Source organism: Dama dama, chromosome 9 (genome assembly GCF_033118175.1).
Source record: "Dama dama isolate Ldn47 chromosome 9, ASM3311817v1, whole genome shotgun sequence".
Classification (NCBI taxonomy): Eukaryota; Metazoa; Chordata; class Mammalia; order Artiodactyla; family Cervidae; genus Dama; species Dama dama.
In genome coordinates, this window is record NC_083689.1 from 67,613,570 (window position 1) to 67,641,082 (window position 27,513).

General features: G+C 49.6%; 1 protein-coding gene across 1 annotated transcript in view; it reads left to right on the forward strand.

Annotated features, from left to right (window-relative positions):
* Window positions 1-788: 788 nt before the first annotated feature.
* Window positions 789-27,513, forward strand: part of GALNT10 (polypeptide N-acetylgalactosaminyltransferase 10) — a 214,504-nt gene continuing 187,779 nt past the window's right edge. The window contains exon 1 of the mRNA XM_061151795.1: window positions 789-1,002. Coding sequence (XP_061007778.1) covers window positions 844-1,002 — 159 coding nt within the window. The 5' untranslated portion in view covers window positions 789-843. The remainder of the gene's footprint in view (window positions 1,003-27,513) is intronic.

Below are 27,513 nucleotides of genomic sequence, written 5' to 3' on the forward strand. Positions count from 1 at the left end.
CGCCCCGCCGGTGTGCAGGGGCCACAGACAGGTGGCGGGGTGGGTGAGGCTGCACTCCCCAGTCTACAGACGGCGCTCACACCTACCGCCGGGAACCGGGGGGAAGAAAACCAGGGTGCACAGAACCGTGCGCGGGCAGCGCAGCGGCGGCCCCATTTCCCGCCTGGGAATACCAAGGCCCCGGCGGCAAAAGAAGTCCGCAGGTCCTCCGGGCCGAGCCTCGCGGTGGGACGCCGCAGCCCTCCTCCCAGGAGTGGAGTGTCCGGACTCCAGTACCATTTGCATATCCCCCGGGGAGCCCGAAAACTCTTGGCTGGAGTCCGGAGCCGAGGTGGCCGGGCTGGACTTTGGGGGTGCCCCGGAGCGCGTCCCACAGCGCGCACCAGTTAGCGCCCAACTCGCCAACTCCGGGACTTTTGCAAAGCTCCCGCGGGCGGGGGAGCAGCTGAGGAGCGGGCCGCACCATCGCGGTCCGAGAGGGGGGAGCGGGCCGCCCTGGGCCCCTCGCAGCCGGGCGGAGCGGAAAGAGCATCGAGAAGCCGCGGCCCGGGGCTCACGGCTTTCGTCAGCAGACACTGAAGAGGCCGAGGCGGAACACGCAGCTCGGCGGGGCTCGCGGGCTGCTGCGTCGGCGGAGCACCCCCACCCCGCGGCGGCGGCGCTGTGGCGGAGCCCGGCTCCCCGGCCGGCGAGCGGCGGAAGTGCCGCGGAGTTGGAGCGGGGCCGGCGCCGCGGCCGCTTCTCTTCGCGGAGCTGCTGCCGCCGCCGGGCGGACGGGCGGACGCGCGGAACTGGGGGCGGCGCGGCGGGGCCGGCGGGGCGCGGCGGGGCTGACCGGCCCCGATGAGGCGGAAGGAGAAGCGGCTTCTGCAGGCGGTGGCGCTGGTCCTGGCGGCCCTGGTCCTTCTGCCCAACGTGGGGCTCTGGGCGCTGTACCGCGAGCGGCAGCCCGACGGCACCCCGGGAGGATCCGGAGCAGCGGCGGCCGCGGCCGCCGGACAGGTGAGTCCCCAGTTGCCATGGAGTTGGGAACACGCTCTCCCGGATTTTTCTTCTAGCCTTCGGTTGGTTCCTTCCTTCGCCGTCCGCTGTCTGTCTCCTCAGAGTCAGCGCCGGAGACGCCTCTGTTCTTCCCATTGTTTTAGATGGGAAAATTGAGGCTCAGAGAAGGGCAGGGATTGTCCCCGCTATTCAGAAACCGAACCAGAACTACACACCAGGGCTTCTGATGCCCATACGTTACCATCCTCTTTCCTGTTCCATCCTCTGTTGTGTTTCTCACCTCTTCCAGCATCTCTCCCTTTTGGAAGATCCTGTCTGCATCCCCGTATCCCAGGATGGCACCTTCTTCCGGAGGTGCCGGTCCTTCTATTTGGTGTCTAGGTCTTTTCTGCTCCCCGCCCCCCACCTGCTGATCCAAGTGTTTCCTACTCAGGTCGGCCCTTTCTTTTTTACTCATTTGCCCAAAGAGACCTCTGGACCTCCTTCCTGTCCACAGTATTCACCCTCCCAGCCTTCTTTCTTTCCCAGATCTGGTGGATTCCTTGGAAGATGCAAAGATCATGCTCTCCTTGGAGCTTTAAGCCCTGGAGAATGGGGGTGTTTGAGCTCCTGCCCTTTGAGGGACCAGGTGCCTTTGACTTTCTGGGAGTCCAGAAGTGGGAGCTGTGGTGGGAAGACCCCCCACCCAAATTCCTCAGAGGCTATTTGTGCCCAGGGCCCTGAGCATGGAACATCAGATGCTTTCTGTCCCTTCTCAGAATACTACCTGTGACCCCTTCTGAACTTGTCCAGGCTGATTAGGTGTGGTGTTTTTTTGTAGCCAGGACTGGGATTTTAATTATTTTTGCCTCCTCTGAATTCAGTTATGTACGTGTGTGTGTGTGAGGGAGAGAGAGATGAGTACATATAGACTGATAGCAAAAACTCTGTCACATCACTCCTACTCTCCCAGCTCCTGGCTCAGTAGGTGCCAGTCAGAATATATATGCATGAACTGTTTCACACAGTGGGACATTTAAGTTTTTCTTGTGGGATTTGTTTTGTCTCATGGCAGGTAGATAATTTTGCATCAGGGTTGAACTTGACTGATGGTCGGCAGACAGGAGAAGAGACTGACTTTGGATGGTTTGCCCTTATCTTCCCAGGCTCAGGCTGCTTGCTGTCTTATGTACAGAGGGCTCTTTATGACAGGGTTGACCAATTTGAGGACAGCCTGTTGTTTTGGTAATTGTTGCAAACCATCCTGGAGGACCTGGTTACTCCTTCTGGGAGATCTTCCTGTTTGGAAGCCAAAGCCCCAACTCCCTTCCTAAACCCCCAGTTCAAACCCTGACAACTGACTTAGACCCATCTCTCTTAAATTTTGTATCCATATGGGTTTTTCCTGCATGAAATCTGTTACCACCCTGGAGCAGCATCAGGGGCAGGAGGTCAGGGTTCTGTCCTCAGCTTTACTATAAACTTGTTATGTGTATCCTTGATCACCTCCCATCTCCCTCCCTGAGCTCCCCTTTCTCCATCTGTGAAATGTGGTCTCTGGTCCAGTTCTCTGTGATACCATCAGGGAGTCAGTGTGGAGTACAGCAACCACTTCTGTTTACCTTTCCTGAGGCAGGAGCCTTTTGTAGCATCCCTAGCTGTGAGGGCTCCATCCTGGACACAGCCCCAGATCAAGGGGGCATTGTCCTGCCCAAGTGCAAACTCTCCTTTGGAATAGCTGTAACCAGTTCTAAAATAGCTCCTGACATTCTGCCTCTGCCCGGAGAAAGCCCTCGTATTTCATCTGCTGTGGATGCCAGAGACGTCCTGATTTTCATTTTCTATAGACCCAGATGTGTAGAGAGAAGGTCAAGGTTAACTGCCGGTTTGGCCTGAGCTTTCAAAGTAAATTACTCTCTTGCACAAGAGGGGATTGATGGAGTAAGGCAGCCTTTGGGGCAGAGAGAGGGGAGCAACAGCTGGGCGCTGCTTGGAGCCCGTAACTGAAATGGACAGAAAGGCTTATCTAGGAAGGTCTAGTTCTTGTTCGTTTCTTTTGCTTTAGAATATCATGAAGGGGGAGAGGAGCCAGAAGTGGAAAAGGGATTTGGTGGTGATGGTAGGGGATTGCAACTGATGATCTTTGCTTTAGAGAAAATATCGTGTCTCTTGGGAGCAGCAGAATGGAGCTGTTTCCCGAACGACCAGCTCTTCTAGGTGTTATAGGATTCGGCATTCGTCTGCTGCCTTTCAGGAGCACTCTGCCAAGTTTCCACACAGCCCCTTTTGTGTTTCACTCTCCTGCAGATGCACAGTGCTCGGCCTGGCCCCCAGCCCCTCTGAATGTCAGCTGGCCTTGAGAGAGGAGGCTGACTTCTCAGAGCACTGGGGTTCCATCTCACATCCCAGAGGTCTGGAACCTGCACAGACCATGTCAGGCTGCTATCTGGGGAATCTGGCATCTGGAGCACACACAGCTTCTTTCGACAGAGCTGACCAGTTCTGAGCTCAGCTTGTCACTCTTATAATTGCTGAGAATCATCCCAGAGCATCTCACTGATCTTTCGAGTAGAAATAACTACAGAGGCTCTGGAGGGGAGTCAGACAACGGACTTTACCCGAATGAAAACTGTATTCCTTGCGGGTTTGGGGGAAGTTTCTCTGATAGTAACATACCCACTGTTTTAGTCGTTTAACTCTTTGATTTCTCCACTGGATTAAAGAATACAGGATTTTGAACTCAGAGGGTTTATCATCTGCTAGAACGTTAAGTCTACATAATTCATACTTGATTATGCTGGGTGTACCACTGGAGCTGGGTAGGGCAGCTAATTTGTAAAGGACACCAAATGCTTCAAGGATTTGAGCATTCCTTTGGTCGGACAGCTGGCTTCTTGGAAAGTTGCAAAACCAAACAAGAAAAGCCAGTCTTGAAGCCATCTTCATTTTAATTTGGGGGGTGCCTCTCCTTCCTAGTCCCAATCTGTGTAACATCTTGGTGTAATTGTCTGGTCTGTTTCACATTCCAGGCTTGGGAGCTGGCTATTAAAAACCCATGTTAAAGAAATATGTTGCAGTCCCTACCCATTTCTGAGCCTTAATCTCTTATGAAAATGACTTCATTGGATAATAGCAGCTTGCAGTAAAAGTTGGGATAATGGAATACCAATGGGATAAGAAGGTGGGATAATGAAATACCAATGACTTTAATTTTCAAATATCAAGAGTTTTTCCTTATTGTGTCAGAGCTGAACTTTATTCTTAGAACATCCAGAAATCAAAACTTCCCTCCTCCCCCCACCCCTTTTTTTGGCTTCCTGGTGGCACCCCCTAGAAAGGTCACCAGGGAATGATTTATCTTCCACAGAGGGGCTGGGATCCTTTAGATTGCTAATCCCTTCTCAGTCTGCTTGCCCAGCTGAAATCTGATGCTGCTGGGGAAGGGTTGTTGATTTACCTGAGCAAATCTGACTTCCTGTATTCCTTTATCATCCTAGGTTTGTAGGTTCCCAAGGAGCCCAGCGGAGGAAGGTCTGGGAACAGAGGCCTGGGTTTTACTTCACTCTCTTGCCCTAAACTCACTGTGTGATCTCAGGAAAGTGGTTTAACCTCTCTGGGCCTTAGATTCTCCATCTGTGAAGTGAGGGCTTAGGTTCAGAAGGGGAAAGGTAAATGTGTGTCAGAAGAGCATTTCCCCTTCCCTGGCCAGGGCAGACATTGCTAATCAGTCTCTTTTCCTCAAAGCCCAGACTTCGCCTCAACTGTTTCTAAATGCTGCAACTTAAGTGGAGTTAATGGCATGTTGAATCTCATCTGCAATGGAGAGGATAGATACTTTATTAGGTCTTTCCCAACTCCAGCCTCCTGGGATTCTGTGAGTTTGTAAGCTTGTATTGGAAAGACCTGGTTAGTAGAAGCATGTTTAAATAGGCCACTGTATCTCACTTGTGATGAGACCACTGCTTTAGGGATATGTTCATACTCTAATGCCTTCTCTCAGACTGTGTTCAACCTTTAATCTGTTGGCTTCAGTGACATGATAACAACGAATGAAATCAGGAATGAAAAAGCAGAGGCCAATTTAAAGGATAACCATCTTGCTTGCTAATCGTACCTTGTCCACGGTCAGCTCTTACACAGAGATGGCATCAGGATATCATCACTGAAAAAATGCCCTGAGGCAAACTTGGCAGCCAAGTAGTATGTCCCTTGGCAGCTGAATGCTCATGAGGGTGTTTGCAGTGGGCTCTGAATTTTGCATATATCTGTATGCCATATATGGGGCTTCCCAGGTGGAGCAGTGGTACAGAATCTGCCTGCCAATGTGGGAGACGCAGAAGACTCGGATTTGATCCCTGGGTCAGGAAGATCCCCTGGAGGAGGAAATGGCAACCCACTCCAGTATTCTTGCCTGGAAAATTCCACAGATGGAAGAGCCTGGCAGGCTACAGTCCATGGAGTTACAATGAGTCGGACACGACTGAACACACACACACACAGGCCATATACGTGTCAGAGTCAGCAAGGGAAGAGCCGATGCCCCCAGGAGTCCTTCCTGCTTCACAGAGAACCTCTGTCCTCATGCCCAGGGAAAGAGGCAGCCTATACGTCCCTGAGTTGCTGTGGCTAAGGAGTGCTTCATGACCTCCCCTCCCAGAAATGTCTTAAGAGTAGAAACCACATCCTCTTCTCGCACATAGCTAAAGCCTTGGCACTTGGAAAACAGTCAGAACATGTTTGCTAAATGATCTATGCATGTCAGAGCAGGAAGGGTGCTACAGAAGTTATCTAGTCTAAGCCCCGCCTATTGTAGGTATGGAAACTGAGGCCTGGGAGAGGGGCTGTCAGTTGCGAGAGGGAGGGATGCAGACAGAGCCCAGTTTTTCTCCGAGTTCTTCTCTAGTTCACCATGCTTATTTTTCCCCTTGACAAGGAAAAATTTTTTTCTTAATACTTGATCCTTCTCTACAATTATATCCCTCTTGAGCCAAGATTATCAGTCTCAGTTTTGGAGGCCAGTACTTATTGAGACCGATTATCTGCTGGAACTTACTGGGTTCTAAGTGTTTGTTGTTGTTGTTGTTGTTTTTTGCAGATCTATTTTTATAAATTTTCCTCCCGAATTTTTACAGTTTTAAAGGAAGTGAAATATATTAAATTTGAAGGTAGCAGTGGGATCCAGCAGGGCAACAGAGGAGTTAAAAGGATGCATAGCATGTGGCACTGTTAGTGCTCCTGTGGCAGACAGAGCCAGTCTGTGTTTAAGAGCCATGTCTGGTTCTGTCAGTTGAAGTTAACAATGAATTAAGTCATGTGGGCTGAGCCGAGTAAGGACCTATACTGCTCGTACTCAGTCCTGTTCAACTCTTTGCAACCCCGTGGACTGTAGCCTGCCAGGCTCCTCTGTCCATGGAATTCTCCAGGCAGGAATACTGGAGTGAGTTGCCATTTCCTCCTCCAGGGGATCTTTCCAACCCAGGGATGGAACCCATGTCTCCAGTGTCTCCTGCATTGGCAGGCGGGTGGGTTCTTTACCACTAGCACCACTTACTGGAATATATTCCTGTCATTGCAGTGGACTTCAGGTGTGGTGTGATCTAGAGGTTCACATTCTAGACTGAGCCCCTATGGTAGCAAAGAAATGGTTGCAGCTCTATCTGACCTCATGTCCACACCCAAATCCTAGAAGAAAGAGTCTGTCTCTTCTGGTAGCTTCTTTATGAGAGAGTAGAAACTTGTTTCCTGTATATTCTAGCAAGACTCCTTAGGTGTTATTGGCCCAATTTGGATGTAACCATGCACACTTGTCAGGAGGAAGGGCTATGCTGATGGACCTAACCCACTCTGGAGCTAGGGGTGGGGCCAGGCCACTCCAATCACAGGAAGAGCAGTTTCTGGGGACAATAACTTGGATGCTCGTATGGGGAGGAGGGGAAATAAAATCTAGGGATGAAGCCAACAATTGTCAACTCCAGAATCCTGCTGACACAGTGTCCCAGGCAGTCACTACTGGGGCATCAGATTTGGGCCTCAAGGCAGAACCTCTTTGCCATCTTGGACTCAGTTCTGGTTACTGAACCTGCAGTCTGGAGGTCCCTGTTCTCATCCCAGCCCTGCCACCCCTGGCTGAGACTTTCCTTCTGTGGGTCTCAGTATCCTCCTGGAAAAGCTCGGGCTCAAATGCTTCCAGCTAATGTAAGTAGAGGGTTAAGACGAGGAGCAGTTAAAAGCTGCCTTTATTTAATCTTATGAGTTCTGCAGCCTCCTGCCTTTCCCCTCACAGAGCTGTCCCTCTCCCTCATCCCCCTGCCCCCAATTAAAAGGCAGTTCATTGAAAATTTCTCTCAAGCTGAAAAAGAACTTCTGTCTCTTCAGCTCCCACTTTTTTTTCTGCCTGGCCCTTCTTAGCTGGAGGAGGCGGAGTGTTCATACTTTGAAAGCTAGAGGAAGCTAAACAATTCCACTTGCTGTGATGGGTGGGTGTGTATTTATGACTGTGTAGCTTTCTCTCCATGTGTCTCTCTCCTCTCTCTTATCTTTGGATGGTTCCTATTTGCTGCCCTCTGCTGAGTATAGATAGTAGAGAGAAGGGGGAAAGCAGGCCCATTTTTTCCTTCCCTTGGGTTCTGAGAGAATTCTGAGCTTCAGATGCTAAATTGTCTTCAGATGGTAGAAACCACAGTATGAAATGACACTGAGAACATGGTGATGATGTGGATGATAATGAAGATAATAATGTTAATGATAGTGATTAACAGCAGCTACTGTTTGTTTAGCTGTTTAGCACTTATTCTGCTAGATGTTGGACTAATAAACCCTTTACCTGTGCATCTTGTTAAGTACTCACAGTTATAAACAGGTGGGAACCAGTGAAGGCATGGAGGCTCACAGAGGTGCAGATATTTGTCCAAGGATGCACAGCCTGTGATTGCTGAACTGGTATTTGAGCCCATGAGTCTCTGACCCAGAGCTGAGACCAATCAAAGGCCCTGCTTTCCATGCTGCCCCTCCACCCCGAGATCTGTGCAGAGGGGAGAGACCATAGCTCTTAGACTGAACTTCTTCGGTGGCAGAGAATGAGCCCACAAGGTCACTTGGTGACCTTGAAGAGGAGCCTTCATCCTACCCTGCTGAAGCCCCATTGGCAAAGTGACTTCCCAGTCCCCCTAGATTGAGACTCTGGGGGACAGTGTGTAGGGCTCTAGTTTTGGAGCTACACTGCCTGATTCACATCCTTACCCTAGGGCAAATCACCGGACCTCCATGCTGGGGATTCTTGGCCTGTAAAATGGGCATCATGTTAACTGTATAGGGGTGGGCATTCTGAGGGTTAGATGAGTCACCGCAAGTGGAACCCTGAGCACCAGGCCTGGTACAGAAAGCACTCAGTGAATGTGGTACCGCTGCTACTTGTGGGCGGTGCCTGGCTCAGAGTTAGGGATCCATTCTTTGTGGCCTCCCTGTGGCAGAAGTAGGGAGGGATGCTTACATTGTCATTGTGTGGAAGGTGGATAGGTGGTCGGCCTCATGGCACAGACATCACCAGTGGAGCAGGGCCAGATATGTCTCTAATTATTATTTGGGGATGGGAGGAGGTCATGCATGCACAGGCTTCTCTGTGTACCCCACTCCCTGACTCTTTGGAATCTGAAGTAATCATTGGCTATGCCTACCCACTTTCTCATTTGGAAGAGTACAGATCCTCTGCATCCATCTAGGTAATATTATGAGCCACTTCCAGGAAGCATTCTTTGGTTACTCCAGCCGCCAAGAGTCGCTTGCCCTGCCTTAGTTCCCCTGAGCCTTGGCATTCTCTGCCTGCTTAGACCAGAGGCCCTTCCAGGAAGGCATGGTCTTGTCTGTCTCTGTTCTCCCTCCCTGCCCCTGTCCATGTGTTCCATGAGCCTCTGGACCTCCATGTACCTGTTCCCTTGCCTCTGACACCCTTCTTCCCTCCCACCTGGCCCCTAAACCCAAATCACCCCTGCTGGGACAACTTTAGGAAGCAAGTCTCTCCTCTGAACCCTTTATGGAAGTGTATCATGCAGCGTAGCCAGCGTTTTTGATCTGTCCAAACCATCTGCTCCTGAAAGCAGGAACGAACCTCCATTCTAGTCACCCTCTCTTGATTGCCCTAAGTATTTGCTGAGGGACTGAGGAGCAGGCAGGTGAGTGAGTGATGTGTGCATGCTAGGTGACTGATGGCCGGGTCCAGGAAGCCTGGTTCTTTTGGAACTGCAGGGCGCTTCAGCATCCCCTAGGAGCCCGTTAACAGTGGAGGCTCCAGGGCCCATGCCCAAGGAGCCAGCTTGAGCTTGTCTGGGGTGGGCCAAGGAGCTGTGTATTCAATAGATCCTGCTCAGAGTGCAGCAGGGAAATCTCTCCGCCCACATCCCCAGCTTGTCAGCACCCCCAGAAGGCGGACCTGGCTTTCCTTCCCAGGTGCTCCCTCCTTTCCTCCCAGGAATGCTTTGAACAGCTATTCCTGGGGAGTGCATTTATCTGCACTTTCTCCGAGTTGCCACCAGTTCTCCCTGAGGGACTCTGGTGTCTGTTAATAGTGGAACAGTGTCAAATGCAGACAGCTCAGAGTCCAGGATTGGCATCCGATCTGAGCCATGCACTTTGCAAATCACTTTGCAGTGAGGGGCACGGACTCTCTGGGGCACTAATGCTCCACTTTCCATTGGTGCCTGTGATCTGCCACCCTTCCAGGATGGGTGCTGTGCCATCCTGCTGTGGGGGGTAGGGGTGAGATGCCCACAAAGGGGGCAGGTACTAAACTCAGGGCCTTCCTGGGGAGGGGTCGCATCATGGAGACCCTCAGGGCCTCTCCCTTGATCTGGAGAGAGCATGCAATTGTGAACCAGCCCCCTGATTCCCAGGCCCAGCTCCCCTTGCTCCTAAAATGAGCACAACCAGCACTGCTTCCTCATGTCATGGTGATGATTAAATTACGTTAAAGATGAGAATATGAACAGAGAGGTTCCCTGACACATCCAGGGCCGCAGAGCTGGGAAGTGATGGAAACAGGATTCCAGCCCAGGTGTCTCCCCGGAGCGGAGCAGAGCAGAGCGCACAGCCTGAGGCTTCTTCCTGCTGCCTCGCCACCCAGTGGACCTCTGACCCTGGGTGACTCCATCCTCTTCTCCAGACAGGAGGAGGCCACAGAGGGAGGTTATCGTGAGCCCCACGAGCCTTCTTGGGTCGTGTGTTGGCTCTGGAATGCTCTTCCGTGAGCCGGATGCCTCCGTGCAGCGTTGCAGCAGGTCCCACAGCCACCTGGGAGCCTCACTCCTGGGCAGCTTCCCCCAAAGCCTAGTTAACCAGGGTTGTGTGTTTGGGCTGGTCCACCTCCTGGAGGAGGAGAGGCCAGAGCTGTGGAGCAGAGGGGCCTGGCGGGACTTTGGAGGAAGGGGTTTCTTAAAGGCAATAGGTTGGAAACATCTGGTGGCTGCGTGTGCGTGAAAATTACTTCCTGCTGCTGAAGCACATTGTATGTGCTCAACTGAAAACTGTAATTTTTGCATGTCTCCTCCTGAGTATTGATCAGAGTCCGCTGCTGACAGTTAAAATGTGTACGTGTATGCACATCTATTTGTGAAATAACCAGTTTCTAAATTTGGCACCTAACTTTAGTGAAAAGTTAGTGTCTCGTGTTTTTGGGACACCAGGGGCTGTAGTTTCAATTCCTAGTTATTCTATTGGTAATAAACCTTAATGGCTGTCTCCTTCAGAGAATTTCTTTTATGACTTTATTTCACCTTTGTACTATATTACTTAAAAAAAAAACCAAAAAACATCTTACACGGTGCTTTATTGGAGTTTGCAAACTGGTGGCCTGTGGGCCACATGTAGCCTAAAGGTGTGTTTTGTGTGGTTCACCCAATGCTGGCCCATGGATGGTTGGGTGTCTCTATTTTTAAATGTTAGTAAGTTGTCAGTACCTAAAACATTGAAATACTTCACATTTTTAACAATTTTCTTTTCGTGCTCTTGGGAAAGAACGGAAGAGTCTAGCATCACAAAAAGTGGCTACATCTGGGGAGCAGCTGCCCCTCTAGACAGGCTCCAGCTCTTGAGTTGATGCCACCCCCACCACACTTTGTGATCTCAAACCTGGCTTCTTCACCTTTTCATGTAACTGCACTGGTCCCTGGGGACACTTGAGTTTGGGCGCCCTGCTTTATAAAACTTGTGTTCAGTTTGTTCTCTGTCTCATGGCAGAGGCAGGATGGAGTTTATGGTCCCCACTTGACAGATGTGACAGCTGCAGTTCAAAGAGCATAAATGAGCAAGTAAGCTGAGGTTGGTCCTTCTGAGTGTAAGCCTAATGCACTTTCCAGGGGAGTGAAAATGTGGTTACTTGGAAATGTAAAATATAAGCCTTAGGCTCTTGAACAGACTCAGTTAAGTTTCTATCTGAATGACTCCTGCTCTGTGTGAGCCTAGGAACCACTTGCCTTGCCTCTCTGTCTCTCTAGAGGTTCTGAATTTGAGGTCCACCCCGTCTAACATAGTTCATTCCCGCTGTGTCAGGGGCCGCCGTTGGTTCATTAGAACTAATGTGAACAGAGTCTACTGTGTTTTCTGCCTGTGTTTCTTGGCATGTTAGGGAACCCCAGTATGTACATTCCTGTTATAGGGGGTGTTTTAGGAGTCTGTGAAATGAGAGGAAAGACACTTTTCCCAGCAGAAACAGCCTTTGGGAGGGGGGCCCTCAAAGGCATCCAGGGGCTTTTCTGGAAAAGAGAGCCTGTGTGAGGGCGGTTCACTGAATGCAGCCACCCGGGTCTCTGAGTAAAGGGGTCTTTACCACGGAGGTAGCTGCAGCTCCGGCCAATCCTCTCCCCTCCCCACCGACCCTGCCCTGGCCCCTTTCAGGAACCTTCCCTTGGTGGTTCTAGGTGGCTGCTGGTGGGGCGGTGGAGGGTGGAGGTAGGGGCCAGTCCTGGGCCGAGAGTTCCGTGTCTCTCTGCCCTGGCTCCTCAGCGGTAGTGCTGACCCCCACTGATCATGGCAGTCTCGCTGCCCGCTGTGCGCTGTGCCCGTCTTCTCTCCCCCCTGTACTGAGTGCTCTTCTTGTTCGGTCAGGTGGGTTCTTTACCACTGTGCCACCTGGGAAGCCGCTGAGTGCTCGTATTGCGCTCATTTTGCAGATGGCAAAACAGGGGCGCAGGAAGCATGAGTAACTTCTCAGGTCTGCAGAGGAAACGCGTGGTAGGACCCGGACTCACACTTCCGACTCTCAAACCTTGCTTAACTGCCTCTTAATTACCCTGTTTCATTGACGCCCGTGGCAAGTCATTTGACCTATCTTCGCCCCGATTTCCTCGCCTGTAAAGTGGGGATAATAGCTTCCTGGCACGTGAGCCGAGGACAGGTACAAGAGCCTTGTCAGCTTTCAGACCTGGAACTCTTCCTGCACCCCTCCCTTTGGGCCGTTGCCAGGTTTTGCCATCTGCTGGGTTAGCTTTCCCACTGGGAAGGCCAGAGTCAGCCCCACACATCTGGGGTGCACCTCCCCTGACCTCCCTGTCCCCAGCCTGGATCCTGGCTGGGCCACTGCTCTTCCCCTCCCCTGGCAGTGGGAGAGGTAGTGGAGCCCTGCCAGGAAACAATAGGGCACATTAAGAAGGCTGCCAGGTGCCAAGAGAGATATTAAAGGGACATTTGATTGTTTTCACCCTAATTGTCGGGCTTTTGCTCTCTCTCTCTCTTTTCTCTGTAGCAGATAAGGGGACCACAAACCCGGGTGTGGGTTTCATCCCTTTGTGATTGAGGGGGCTCTCTGTGACTTTGGGTGTGATGCACCTCTTTCAGCCCCTCTGATTCTCAGCCCTCTCTTCTCTCTGTATGTCTCTCTCCCTCTTCCCCTGCCCGCTCCCCAGCTGTCCCCCCTCTGCCGTGTGTGGCTCTCTGAGCAAATATGATGAGAGATGAGACTGCAGAAGCCATCTGCCTACCACTGTGGAATCCACGATCCTAAGGGGGACTGTTTTTCATCTTGCTCCATCTCTCTCAACTGCATCCCTGCCGAATGGTCAGCCGTCATTGGCTTGAACACCTCCAGTGATGGGAGCTCACTTCCTTTAGCTGAGCAGAGTCCTAGATAATCTATTGCAGCTCAGGGTGGCCTAGAGGATTTCTTGAGTGTCCACTACCCATCTTTGCAGGCTTCTCTCAAATCTTTCCTTTCCCAGAAAGTCTTCTCTGACCTTCCTGTTAGAATTAATCTCTGTCGCTTGGAAATGCATATAGAATTTAATTTATACAACTTTACCGGCACGGATGTTGTCGTGCTGTTTTGCCATTTCTCTAGGCAGAGGGAAGTTATACTGAATGAGCTTTCCCAGCAGGACAGCTGAGAGGGCTTGCACTGGAAAGAACGGGTCCCAGAGAGCTGCCATGTGGGCCTGGGCCCCCTCCTGTCTAGACGTTCCACCCCCAAACGTGGCCAACGTATTTTATGTATTCTTGCAGTCCAGAGAATATTTTAGGCTTTACAGGCCTTACGGTCTCTGCCACATCTGCCCAGCCCTGTCATTTTAGTGTGAAAGCAGATGAAGACAATATATAAATGAATGGACATACCAATAAAACTTTATTTGCAAAATCAGACAGCAGACTGGTTGGCCGGCCCTGGTTTGCTGACCCCTGTTCTGTTCTCTTCCTAGTGGAGGAAATGCCTTCAACTGCTGTGTGACCTTGGGCAGGTCTTTTTCCAAGGACCCCCATCTCCCATTAAATGGATGAATGGACTCCTACGGGTTGAATCTTGTCCCCCACCAAAGACATGTTGAAACTCCAACCCCCAGACCCTCAGTATGTGACCTGCTTGGAAATAGGGTCATTGCAGATGTATTTGATTAAGATGAGGACATGCTGGAGCAGCATGGTGTAGTGTGACTATCTTGTGTAACTGATTGGAGTCCTGCTGTGAGAAGAGACACAGAGAGGGAAGACGCCGTATGGAGTCGGGGGCAGAGATGGGAGCTGTGCTGCCCTAAGCCAAGGAGGCCTGGAGCTGCCAGCCGCGGATGAGGCAGAGGCTCACCCTCCCCTGGAGGCTTTGGAGGGAGCGTGGCCTTGCCAACACCTTACTTTTGAATTTGTAGCCTCATACTGACTGACAGAGACAGTTTCTTTTTTAAGCCACATAGTTTGAGGGAATTCTTTATGGCAGCCCTGGGAGGACCATTTTCTCATCGGATTGGTTTCTGTGTGTCATGAGTGTGTTGGTGTGAAGATGGACAAAACACTGTTAGCGAAGGCAGAGATGATTGTCCTAATCTCTTCCAACTACTTCACCTCCTCTTTAGTTTATGGGGAAAATCCTTACTTCCTATGGAGGATTAGCTTATTACCCTGTACATATGTATTCTTTAGCTAAAGTCATTCTCCTTGTCAAGAGATCAGCATTTTCGTTTTTTTTTTTTTTAAAGGAAAAAAGAAAACCCACTTAGCCATTAGCCTTGAATACCAATAAGTAAACGTGTGTTACATTCTGCCTTTTACTTAACCGTATTGTCTTTCTTTTTTTTTGAGTTCCAACTACCCTGGTTTCAACAATTTATTTTTGTTTCTGGGCCCCCATTCTATTGATCTGGGGGGTGAGTGGGGGCAGTTATTACTATGTGATAGGTACAGAAAACAGCCCCTTCCTTCAGAGAGCTCCTGGTCTGTAGGGAACACAGGTTCACAGTGCTGTGGTACCCAAGGCAGAGCAGCCTAAATACGGTGGGCGGGAGGGGTCAGCCAGGCATTGTGTGGCGCCAGGAGGAGCTCAGGAAGGATTTCTGAAAGGAGGTGACTTTTAGGGTGGCCCTGGGACGGCGGAGTCTGGTGGGCTGCTGTCTATGGGGTCGCACAGAGTCGGACACGACTGAAGCGGCTTAGCAGCAGCAGCAGTGAAGAAGATTAGGAATTTGGTGACAGCACCATGTAGGAATTGAAGTCTGTCAGGTGGCAGAGTCACCGAACCTTCGGATGCTCAGTAGAGAGTAACTGCAAGGAGTGACGGCTGGGTCACGGGGGCTCTGCCTGGGAGGCCCGACCTCAGGACATGGGGAAGCTGGGGATAGTTTTCACAGATCACCTTGACCGGATCCAAGGTGTGCCTCGGAAAGGTGAATGTGGCAATGCAGAAAGCACCGGAGCCCAGAGCACCAGGTGGAAGTCTATGGGAGTGGAGGGAGAATGAGTCCATTCATTCATCTGCTACACCCTGCTGTGGGCCAGCCACTGTGCCAGGAAGCGAGACCACCAAGATGCATGACTCACAGCCCCCAAGCTTCAGACACTCATGAAGATGACTCCTCTGCAGGCTGCTTTGGTAAGACACAGTCCTAAGCATTTTACATACATGATTGTTCTTAATCTTCACAGCAATTCAATGGCCAACACACTATAAACATCCCCATTTTATAGATGAGGACACTCAGCACCAAGGACACGAAATGTTGCACCCCAGTCTACAGCTGGTCACTGACGGAGCTGTGGCTGGCCTGCAGGGTCCTGAACTTTCACCACTATACCAGCTGCATCTCTCGGGATCCAGTGGGATCTCCCTGTGGTAGCACAGGTGCAGGGTTCTATGTGAGCTCACAGGAGAGCCAGTTAACCCGGATAGGCAGGGGGGTGGAACAAGGAAGACTTCCTGCAGGAGGGACTCATGACCTAAGTCTTTGAAAGCAGAACAGGGCTGGGGAGGGGTGAGGAGCTCAGGGGTTCCCAGCAGAGGGGAAGCACAGCCAGAAGCCTGGAGTGGGGAAAACCACGTGGTGTGTACAGGGTCTCCTGAGTTCAGTGTTGTTGGCCTCTGAAAATAAAGCCAGGAATGGGCCTGGAAGAGGCTGGGATGCTGGTGGGGCCAGGTCCATAGGCTGGATTCTAAACAGTGGTTCCCAGAGATGTGAAAGGTATTAGGCAGAGAAATCAGGTAATCAGATTTACTCTCTGATGAGTCCTGGAGATCTAGAGTTGAAAAAGACCTAGAAGTCATTTATGTCAGCCATTGTCAGATGTCTGCACATGAGGCCAGGTGGGACAGGGCACTCCCAGGATAGCACTGCAGGGTCAGAGCGCTCCAAGCCTGGGACGAGGCCCAGAAGACTCAGTCTGTGGTTTGCTGGCTTTGGGGCCTGTAGTTCTACTTCATCCAACATGTCATGAGCTAGCAGATTCTGACTGAATCCTGGAATATGCCCAGGCTGACTCTGTGCCAAACACTTGAAATTGCAGGAGGAAGGGTCTCTGCTCTGTACCCCAGGAGCTGGGCAGGTGGTTCCGGGGCTGGGTGGGGAGAGGGTGCACAGTGGCCTTTGAGCTGATCTGTGTGCTCTCCCCTCTTACCTCACTCCCTCCCCACCTCACCTGCAGAATTATGAGGTCACAGATTTACCTGGGTTTGAATCCCAACTCTGTGCTTTCCTACCTTTGAGACTTGGGGAAAGTTATTGAATCTCTTTGTTTTTCCTCTGTTAAAATTTTTATGTAAATCAGGATTAAATTAATTCATATACACAAAGCACTTGAAACAGTGCCTGGCATATAAAAAGTGGTACATAGATGCTGTTATTATGTCAGGTCCAGAATTTCTTAGCCTAACCCCAATTATGTTAGCCAAGGTCCAATGAGAGGAGAGAGAAACCACCTGGTGATCTGCACATGGAACTTGAGTATAAAGAAGTGTTCACTGAGACAGGAGATTGGAGTAGTGAAGGATAGGCCACTGCGAAGTAAAGAGAGCTCTAAATATGTTCTGGAGAATGTGGGAGTAGCAGGTATAGGAGCATTCTGTAGCCTTGGCAGAGATAGAATTCCTAAGGAAGAGCTCCCTCCTGGGCTGAGATGGAGCGCTCAGGGGAGATCCTCACCTTCCCTCACCCACCTTTCCCCCCTTGCTGAGATCTTGGTTTTGTTTTGGAGGGAACAGGTGTGCTTACTGAACAGCAGAGAAGTAGCTCTGGTGCCACACCAGCGAACCCTGCTGGAGGAGGCTGTTGGTGGTGGGGTAAGCAGTTCACAGTGGGGTAAGCTGTTCTTGGAGAGGTGTCTCTTGGAGCACATTCAGCTACCAAACTGCCCAAGGGAGTACGTGTTAAGGGGAAGCTGCTGGTCACTGAAGCTGGATGACACAGAACGTGTGCTTGCTCCCAGAGCCTGGGCAGGTCATCTGTCCCGTGGCCTGCCTTGCAAATACACCAAAACCAGGATGAAAACAAAAACAAAAAAGCCTTCCTCTTGTGTGTCTCTCTAGCATCTACTCAGCATCTCTCTAGCATCTGCTGATGGCTGTTAACAACATGTTATCTGCAAGGGAAAAATGTTTTTTTAAGGGCCCAGATCCTTTGTTGCGCAGCTGTCAAAGAAGGTAGATTTGAAGTCAAGAGGCAAGAAATTGACCAGTGGCACAAGAATCTTTCTGAATTGGGACAGTTAATACAGTGCACACACTGGATTCTGTACTAGCCCCAGCAGGGTCTCTGGTTGCTCCTTATAATCATGACGTGCCCCCCCCCCACCCCCCGCCGAGGCAAAAATGTAAGAATATTCACACTAAGTTAATAAATGAAGATTATTAAATAGCCTCATGTCCATTCAGGTCAGGTTTTGTCATTAAATGAGTTACAAAAAAAGCTTTTGGATTCTGAAATCGAAGCTAAGGGATTGTTGACCCATATTATTTTCATTACCTTTCTCCACATAGCAGCCAGAGTGGTCTTTTGGAAATGTGAATTGTGCTACTGGTTCTCCCGGGACCCATCAGTGGCTTCCTGTTGTTCTGAGATACAGATTCTGGGCCACCCTCCACACTGCCACCTCCGCCCTCCATTCTACTGACTTTGAACAAGCCACACATTCTCCTGCACAGAGCCTTTCCACACGTCGTTCTCACTGCATGTCTTCCGGTTAAACTACCCCACCACACACACACACACACACACACACACACACATGCACAAACGGCTTGGTTAACACACACACACACACACACACACACACACATATGCACAAATGGCTTGGTTAACACTGCCCCACCTGTGATGTCTCAGCTTCACATGTCCCAACCTCAGGGGAGCTTTCTGATCCAAAACCCCCACCACCCACCTGCACACCCACCAACTCGCACTCTACTCAAAACTTTTTTTCTTTAAAGGGTTGTAGTTTGTGATGATGAAAATAATAATTAGTGATTAGTGATTAATTAATACGTCTCCCTACCACACCATCTACGTCCACCATCTCCCTACTACTATTACAATCTTGGACATGAGTTTGAGTAAACTCTGGGAGTCGGTGATGGACAGGGAGGCATGGTGCGCTGCAGTCCATGGGGTCGCAAAGAGTTGGACACGACTGAGCGACTGAACTGACTGACTACACCATTAGCACCCTGAGGACAGTGGCTGTGTGTTTTCTCCCTCATTATTTCATCCCCTGTACGTTCACACAGTGCCTGATGTGACATATGTGATCAGTGAGAAGATGAACAAGCAATCCTGGATTGGATCCTGAACTAGAAAAAAATTAGCATAAAGGGCATTATTTAGAACAATTGGCAAAATTTGGATATTGATTGTAGACAATAATGTTCTGTCAGTGTTAAATGTCCTGCTTTTGATGTCATTAGTCGTAGTAAATACACACCAAAGAATCTTGGAATCAAGGATTCTTATGTCTTCAACTTTCTCTCAGATGTTTCAGAAAAAAATTATGGATAGATACGGAGAGGGGGAAAGAAAGGTAAGAAGAATGTGGGAAATATTGACAGCAAACATGGATGAAAGATTCACTGTGCATTTCTTCTCTGTAAATTTGAAAGTGTTTGACAACAAAACAAAATGTTTTTTAAAATGTGCTGAATAGAAATTAATGAACATAAGGGCAAAAGGATGCTAGGAGGAGGACCCCCTCCCCCCAAGTGTGAAGGCCAGAGGGCAGGATTGGGGCTTGATCCCTTTAGGGAACTTTGAGGAGGCTTTGTAGCTGGAGTGTGTACTGGGGCTGAGGAAGGACCAGGTAGGAAGGGAGCCGGCGCTCTCATCTGGTCAGCCTGAGGGACTAGAGTGCTCAGCCCATCAGCCAGCCTTCCCTTGAGTTGTCCACACCTTCCTCTCACCTCCCCCTCGACTTCCACGTGGAGATTACCGAGCAAAAGCCTGAAAGCATGAAACCTGGGTCTCCTATCTGATTTTTCTTTTAGTTTAGTAACAGTGAAGCTCTCATCCAAGTATGAGGATTACTCCTTCTCCCCTAAAACTGTGACTTTCCTGCTGTCTGCCTGTGTTGAACTCACCATGTGGTGCCTGTTTTGATTTTATATTACCGTATAACAAATTATCCCAAAGTGTGGTGGCTTAACACAACGCTGATTACCTCACAGCCTCTGGGGTTCAGGAGTTTGGGCTTAGCCGAGTGGTTCTGGCTCACCAGTTTGCAGTCAAGACGATAGCTGGGGCTGCAATCCCGTGAAGTCTTGACCGGGATTGAGAAGTCTGCTTCTGAGGTGGCTCATTCACCTGGCTGTTGTTGGGAGGCCTCAGCTCCTCCCCGCCTGTACCTCTCCATAAGGAAGCTTGGGTGTACTCACTGCATGGAAGCTTGCTTTTCCCAGAGCAGGTGTTTTGAGAGAGAGAGAGCAATCTGGAAGCCACGAACCTTCTATGACTTAGTCTCTGAAGTCACACATTGTCACTGACGCTTTATTCTCTTAGTGAGAATGAGTCAGTAAGTTCAGCCTACTTGCAAAGAGAGGAGAATTAGCCCCCGCCTTTTGAGGGGAGCATGAAAGAAAACTATCGTACAGTTCCTGAAGGCCCTACTGGGTGCTTGGCATTGTAGGTGGTTGAAGGGATCCAAGACATGGATCATTCTCTCCTCTGGATGTTTTCATCTGTTTAGGGAAGTAAGATGTGCTCTGAAACTGGTCATAAGAACCAGGATATCCATGGCAAATGAAGTCAGAATTGATAGCAAAGCAGGGCCCTTTATAGCAGGTGACACCAGGCCTGGGCCTTCAGGGTGAACAGTAATTCCCTTGGTTCTTGACCCTGACGGTCAGCACCATTGTCCATTACAGAGAATACTGATGGTAGCATTTGGTGTTTTCACCATGATGGGCTCTGGGCCAAGCAGGACTGCCATATAGCACATCTCCATGTGTGAATAGCATTCCTTGGAACTGTGAAACGAGGCATTCCTGATGCTGAGTACCTCATTTATTGCTTTGAACATTCTTACAATGTTATTGATATTATTCCCATTTTACAGATGACAAGGGTAAATTTAGAGAGATTAAATGACTTCTGTAAGATCATGCAGCTGTAAATGGCAGGGGGTTAAGACCACAGGCGCTGTAGGCTTAAATTCCAGCTCCCTTATTTTATAGCTTTAGAGCCTTAAGCAAGGGACTTTAACCTTCCTGTGTCTCAGTTACCTCATCTGTAATATGCGTATAAAACTATTTAATGTTCTCCACTCAGTGCCTGGCATGGGGTCAGTATTAGCTATCACTGCTCTCATTATCAGCTCAGATAGGCAGCTGTGCTGTCCTCAAGTTCTTCCCATTAGTTTGTTATAAAGGGTTGAGATGAGAAACGCAAGTGGTAGCTACAGCCACGCCCTCTTGTGCAGGGACCATGAATTTGAATGGAAAGCAACCTATCCGGGCTAAACATGCCAGCAGGGCTTAAGTGACTGTTTCCAATTTCCGCTTTATTTCCAGGATAAAGTGAATGCTTCAAGAGGAAAACCTGCCCATTGACTCCTCTGTGTCGGAGGAGGGCCAAGGGGTGACGGAGCCGGGTTTAGAGGCTAAAATAGAGTTGGCAACTTTCTTGGGAAGTGCTTTCCCTGTTGAGAAGCAAGGAGCACTCTATTGGATCTAGGTCAGGATAAAAGTCTGTGCTATGTGCCCTTGAGCCAATTACTAAACCTTTCTGGGCTCCAAGGGACTCTTACTAGATGAGCTTGGCAACCTCTCCTCTCCAGGGTTCTCCATCAGCAAGAAGGTGGAGAGGGTGTTTTGAAACCCATATAACTCAGGTGCTAGCCGTTGGGACTCTTCATTCTCTTCCAAACAAGTCTGGAGGAATTGTGGCTACTTTAAGTACCTGCAATACAGAAAGGCTGTTTGATAGAAGTCACTCCCCCTACCACCCACACCCTCTTTGCTAAAACATTCTGGAGAAAAATCAGTTTCAGTCTTAATTCTGAGGATCAAAACAGCTTCCAAACAAAATCAAGAACCAGGTGGATCTCCTTTTGAAAATCCAAACCTGATCCTGAACCTACGGGACTTATCTTTTAGAATTAACCTTTTTTTTTTTTTTTCCTTCTTTAATGAATTGGCGTTTGTCTTCTGTGCCAGTTCGTTATGGAATTCATCCGAATGTTTCATTCACTGTGATCTCAGAAGCAGTGTGCGCTCACGCAACACCCCCCCCCCCACCCACCCCGCCCCGTGGGAACAGCAGAACCTAACTTTGAAAAAAAAGTCTTCCTCTTTTCATTTTCTCACTTTGGACTAAAGTGCTTCCTTTTTTGTAAACTGAAAAAAAAGGCTAATTTTTTTCTTTTTAAAATTTGGATGTGCATGAACCAATTTTTAGAAAGATTACTGCACATCTCAGTGTCCATCACCCCCCTGAGGCTCTGAGTGAGTCTCTGAATCATCTGGTGGCACAAAGTGATGGGCCAGGTGTCTGGAGTCTCCTCAGTGTCTCTCCTCCATTTTCTCCTTGTTAAATTGTACTGACGGTGAGATGAAAGGGGGAGAGGCTGAGGGGAGAGGAGGAGGAGGAGGAGGAAGCGAAAATGTCAGCCAGGAGCCTGGGGCTGTCAGCGATTTCTGCTCCCCAGCTGTCTGACCAAAGAGCAATTACCTAAGCTTAGAGCCCTCGTCCCGTCTCTGAAACGGGGATAATGACAGCAGTTGCTGTGTCTCAGGGCTGTGGCCATGATTACCTGAGGAAATGTATGTGGGAAAAATGCGTGATAAATGCCGTTATACTCTTGTTGGTGCTGAAATAGGATCGTGTACATGTGTAACTTGTGTGATTTTAAAAAATTTATTTTTCAAGGGTTGCTTTTATTTGTAGAAACAGAGTTTGAGTCGGAAGGGAACCTCAGGAATCTCTCAGTAGGACGTCTCACCCCGGGGAGGTGTCCTCTCCGCAGCAGCCTTCAAAGGTAGTCGTCTGGTCTTTGCTTGAATAGCTCCAGGGACGTGGAGGTCACCACCTCTCCCTTTTCTTCGTTCTCTTCATCACCCCAGTGCTTTCATTCTTCCAAATACAGGATAGGCAAGTGATTTTTCTTTTCCCTAAGATAGACAGCAGAAGAATAATGTCACGGTTAAAAATGAATGAGCGTGCCGTGGCATGCATTATGTAGATCTGCCGTCTTTACACATGGCTGCTGCAGGTATATTCGCTGCTCCCTAAACCATCTGAATTGCTTGTTTGGGGGAATCTGGTGTTATCTTTACCAGAAGCTACTCAGTTATGAGGACTAAGCCTCGCAGCTGGCGGAGTTCCGAGCAAGGCCCCCTTTGCTTTGAATTCCTTTCTTTTTTTCAGCTGTGGGTTTTTCTAGCTCTAGGTAGATACAGATTTATCTGAGAAGTACAGTGTGTGGCAGTAATGGTTACTCTCTCTCCTTTCCCTCTTCACTTTTTCCTCTGAAATAGGAAAACAGGGAACACTTGGTGGATAGCCCTTTGGTCTCAGGCCTGCTTCTGCCACTAGTGTTTTCAGGCCTTTCTGTTTAGGATGTAATGATGAGGACGCATGGGCCGGAGCTGGGACCACCTTCAGAGATCATCTCCAGCCAGCGCTTTGCAAACTGTGGAAGTCCACCTGGGTGCTTCAGGCATTCGGTAAACATTGTTTCAAATTGTCTTGATTGTTTTTAAAGCTGTAATAATACGGGGGAAAAAAAAAACAAAACCGCTCATTTGTGTTTTATACTACCTTTTTTCATGTACAAGGTTACCAGCTTATTCTTCCAACATCTGTTTAATTGAAGAGAATCCTGACATTGTAGGGCAGGTTGTGTTTAAAAAAAAAAAAAAGTCATCTACTATCCATTACATCAGAAAAGTTTTCTCAACATTGGGCAACTAAAGTGAAACAGAGAAACGGTTCTTTGAGGCAGGTGTAAGCTGCAAGCTGTTGCCTCTTAACTCCTGAGGTCAAATTATTTGTATTGATCCAAACCTCATTTGTCCTCACTGGTTAACTTCACGGTAAAAAAATGCTGTTAACTTGAAAATTTTAAGTTTATGATACTAAAATGTAAATTCCTGGCTTAGACTTTACTCACTGAAAACCTACCACCCTTTTGAAAAACATAGAACTGGCATCCCTTAGTGGAGTTTGGGTTCTCTTTTAGTCCATCATCACTTGCTTATTTAAAATTGGGTCCCAGGTAGGTTGGATAACTACATGATACTTACATTAGAAGACCTGCCTGTTGGCAGCTACATTTATATTTTTGTGTTCATGTCCAGGCTACTCATTTTCACTTGTGAGTGGACCCTGGCAGATTTTTCCTTTCTAAATTTTGTTGACCTCTGAAAGAGAAAAATTCCCCTCTCCTGTCCTCATGGATGAGAAATTCTTTCCTCTGTCCAGCACCAGGTGGTGAGGCTTTAGTTATAAGGATGTAACCTTTTACCTCCTGTCCCAGTTTCTTTCCCATGCACTCAGAGGCCTGTTGGGCAGTTTGCCCTTAAAGGCCACTCCAGCAGCCATGGAGCACCTAGGATGGGACTAGATCATGCCCAGGCCTCCTGGAGGCTGAGCAGCCCCATCTCCTCCCTCTTCCTGCTCTCACTGGGTCACTTTCCCCACCTGCTGGTCTGTTAGACCTCCCTGCTCTCACTCCTCTCCTTCCCAGCCTTTGTGAACCGCAGTGGCTCTGCGTCCCAGTGATCTGATGGAGCCCACGGTTTGTATATTCTGTGAGCCCTGAGGAAAACGAGGCTCTCACCAGCCTTCCTGCTCACAGGGTGTGTGGCAGGGGCAGGGGCAGTGGGGGTGGAGGGCCTGCCGCCTCTCCCCTTGGGGTTGGTGTCTGTGCTCCTTAACGTTTTCGCACCCCAGCCTTGTCTATTGGCATGTCTGTCCCCCTCCTTTCTCATGCCAGCAAAGCCGGTAGGAGATGGAGAGAGTTCCAACTTGCCTTCTAAATAAATAAAATCAGTGAAAGTTCCCACAGTTAGTTCCACAGTCAGCGCATCCCTCCTTCCTTCCCCCCCACCCCCGCCCCCGCATCAAAACAGATCTGGTTAGGGGGCCTCTCCCTCCAATATCACCCCTTCCTCTAGCAAAACACAGCTCAGCAGGCATAAGTGCCTGGATTTTAATTTTGGCTCTGTCATTTGTTATGGTTGTGTGAAACCTCAGGTAAGTTGGTTGATCTTTTTGAGCCTCAGTTTTCTCCCCTGTGAAATGGAAATAGTTACCACTGTCATAGACATGCTGAAGGTCATCGTGAGACCGTGCAGTCAGGAGGGCTGTGCCTGGCCCTTTGTAAGGGCTCAAAAACAGCTGTTAACTTTTTGGTGATGGTTAGCCTCTGGAACCTGTTTTCCTTTCTACTAATAAACTGCCCAGTTTTAATTTACCTGTTTTACGCTGGATAGAAATGTTGGGGGTGAGGCTGGAAGAAAGGGAAGCATGCCACGGGCTTTGTCTCCTCTGCTCCTCCTGCCACCTCCCTTCCCTGTCCTGGCCTGGCCCTCCTGTTTGATCAGGAGCAAGGCGGTCCCACCTCCCACAAGCAGAGCAGGGCCTCGGCTGTGCACTGGCTGCGCGTTCAGCCCTCTTGGAACGGGCGTTTTCAGCCAATGTTTCCTAGCAGGCTCTGGGTATCTTCTCCCTCCCCACCTTGTAGGTCCCTCTCTGATTTCAAAAGCCCTCCCAGGACTTCACGATGAAACACTTCCACCCTGGGCAAATCGTTTTCATTGAATTCTCCAGTTCGCTGTCTCCAGCGCTGAAGAGAGACATTTTAATTAATTACAGTCCCCGTGGGCTCAGGGATCAATAGCAGTAAAGAGCCATGGGATGAATTCCTAGCCTCCGCTGTTTCCAGCTCTCTCGTTGACCTTGCACCAGTTGTTCCAGCCCCCTGGGTCTCGGTTTACACCCTTCTAAAGTGGGAGTGCTTTTCTTCCTGGAGCACCGGGAGCCTCCAAAAAGGCGTGGTGAACGGAAGCTTGTAAACTGTAGAGTGCAGGCCACAAATAAATGATTACTGAGATTGCATTTATATTTGCATCAGGGATGATTCTCTTCTGAGCCATTTCTAGAACTTTCTGGCTTTTGCCTCTTGATGCCTCAAGTCCAACTGGCAGTTTTCTGAGCCTGAGAGAAACAAGCAGCCCAGGCAGAATAAGGCAGGCGGGTGTGTAGAGAGGGTCCTGCTCTCCCAGCCCTAAGTTTCTCCTACAGGCAAGAGTGACCATACTGGTGGGACATGGGATAAGAAGCCAAAGTCTGGGATTTTCCTGAGAGTCCTGGTCCCTGACCTTTCTGACAGTCACTGCTCTGGCCCCTTCTGGCACCGAGGCTTCACAGTCACCAACAAAAGCCTTGTTTATTGCAGCCTCCTCTTCCTGCACTGTATTCTACACACAGCAGCCAGAGTGATCTTTCTGACGACATTCAAATCAGATCCTGTCCCTAGCCCTGCTCTGAGCGCTCCCACGGCTTCCCACAGCCTTCAGGATAAAATCCCCAGTTCTTGGTGTGGCCGCCCAGGCCCTGCGTCACCTGGCTCTGTCAGCTTCTCCAGTCACCATCTCCTGCTGTCCCTCCGCCGGCTCCCTGGGGTCCAGCATAGCCCACCCAGTTCCCAGACACACGTTCCCCCACCTAGCCCCCAGGCCTTGGACATGCTACTGGTTGGAAATGCCTCTAGCAGGTCCTCCACATGCTTCAGGTCTTTGCTGAGATGTCACTTCCCCCAGCAGACCTCCCTGACCTCCCTGTCTTCCTCAGTCTGGGTAGGTTCCCCTGGCACCCTGAGCTGGTAGATGTCGTGGCCCCATCTGTATCCCAGAACAGTCGTCCCTTTCCTTGACAGTTTCCTTTCCCCTTGCCTACCCCCTCGTCCCAGGGCGTGAGTCCCTTGAGAGCTGTGCATGTGTGACTCGGTGACCCCGGACCCCGGTGTGCCTCCTGCCAGAGTGCGTGCTAAATGATGGAGTCAAGAGTCGACTTAGAATGTGACCATTGGATGAGAAATCTGGAGGAACGGGATCCCCTGGCCACTTGTCAGGCTCTGTCTTCCTGACCCACCCCAGCCCAGATGTGGAATTTCTGTGGGAGTGCCAGGAATCTGCATGCTTAACAAAGCACACACCCAGGTGCTTCTGATGCAAGTTTGAGGTCCTCCCAGCGGTCGGGTCCAAGCCTTGCATTTTGCAAAACAGAAAAGTGAGATCCAGAGACAGATAGTCAGTGAGTTCGGCAAGATTCAGTCCCCACCCCAACCTTCCCTTGTCTCTCAGTCTCTCTCTCTCTCTCACACACACACAATTTCTGTGAGCTGAAGTAGGTCCAGTACGTTTTTCACTCCCAAAATGCTGATCTTCAGGAAAGCCACGGGAAGCACACGAGAGGGAATTTTTGTCTTTTGTCCCTGTTCTTGCCTTAGATCTAAACTAAGAAAACTTGGCATGTTTTTATTTTCTTTCCATAAAAAGTACCTACCTTAGAATATGGGCTACTTATTTTTAAAATTTGAAACAATTACTTTCACTCCAAGATGTGTGTAATTTTTTTAAAACATAGGAAATCCCTGAGGTTTCATTTTTCCTTTTCAGAAGTGATTTGTAAGAGAGTACAAATTATCCTGCCTGACGCCTATTTTTATCCACGTGGGGATGCTGAGAGTGAACGGGGAGGACATATTTACTGTTGCTTAGAGTACCCGGTGACGCTGCCTCTCTTTAAAGCTCACTAGAGAGAAGCCGTGTAGCAGCAACTTGTGTTTGTAATTCATTCGACCAGCTCATTAGGACAAAACGGGGAGGAAGACTCCACCACGTGGGACAGATAAAGCGGAGCCTGTTTAGAGGAAAGCCCTGGAGACACCAGGAAATGAGGAAGGGCTAAAGAAGCTGGGCTTTCAGGTTTTCATAGAAGAAACTGAGGGGCTGGGATGGAGGGAGAGGGCGTGAAAGAAAGCAGAACCCCGGCCGAGGGTGGGAAAGTCCTCCCGCTGAGGATCGGGAAGCACTCTCCAGTAGTGAAATCCTGCCAGCTAGTGTCCTTAAAAGTAATGAGTTTTCTCATCAAGAGAAATTTTCCAGGCTGGGGCCATCTTACGGGCCTGTCACAGAGTATCTTGGCTGCGGGCTGGTCTGCACTAGATTAAGTCCAGGTCCCCTTCTTGCTGACTGGAGAGCAGATCCACTGCACGCAGATCCACACAGAGAGCCCTGTAAGGGGAGGGTTCCCAGGTGGAGGCTGTGGGCAAGTGAGAAGGGGGCTCGTTCTTCAGCTCCAGCTGATT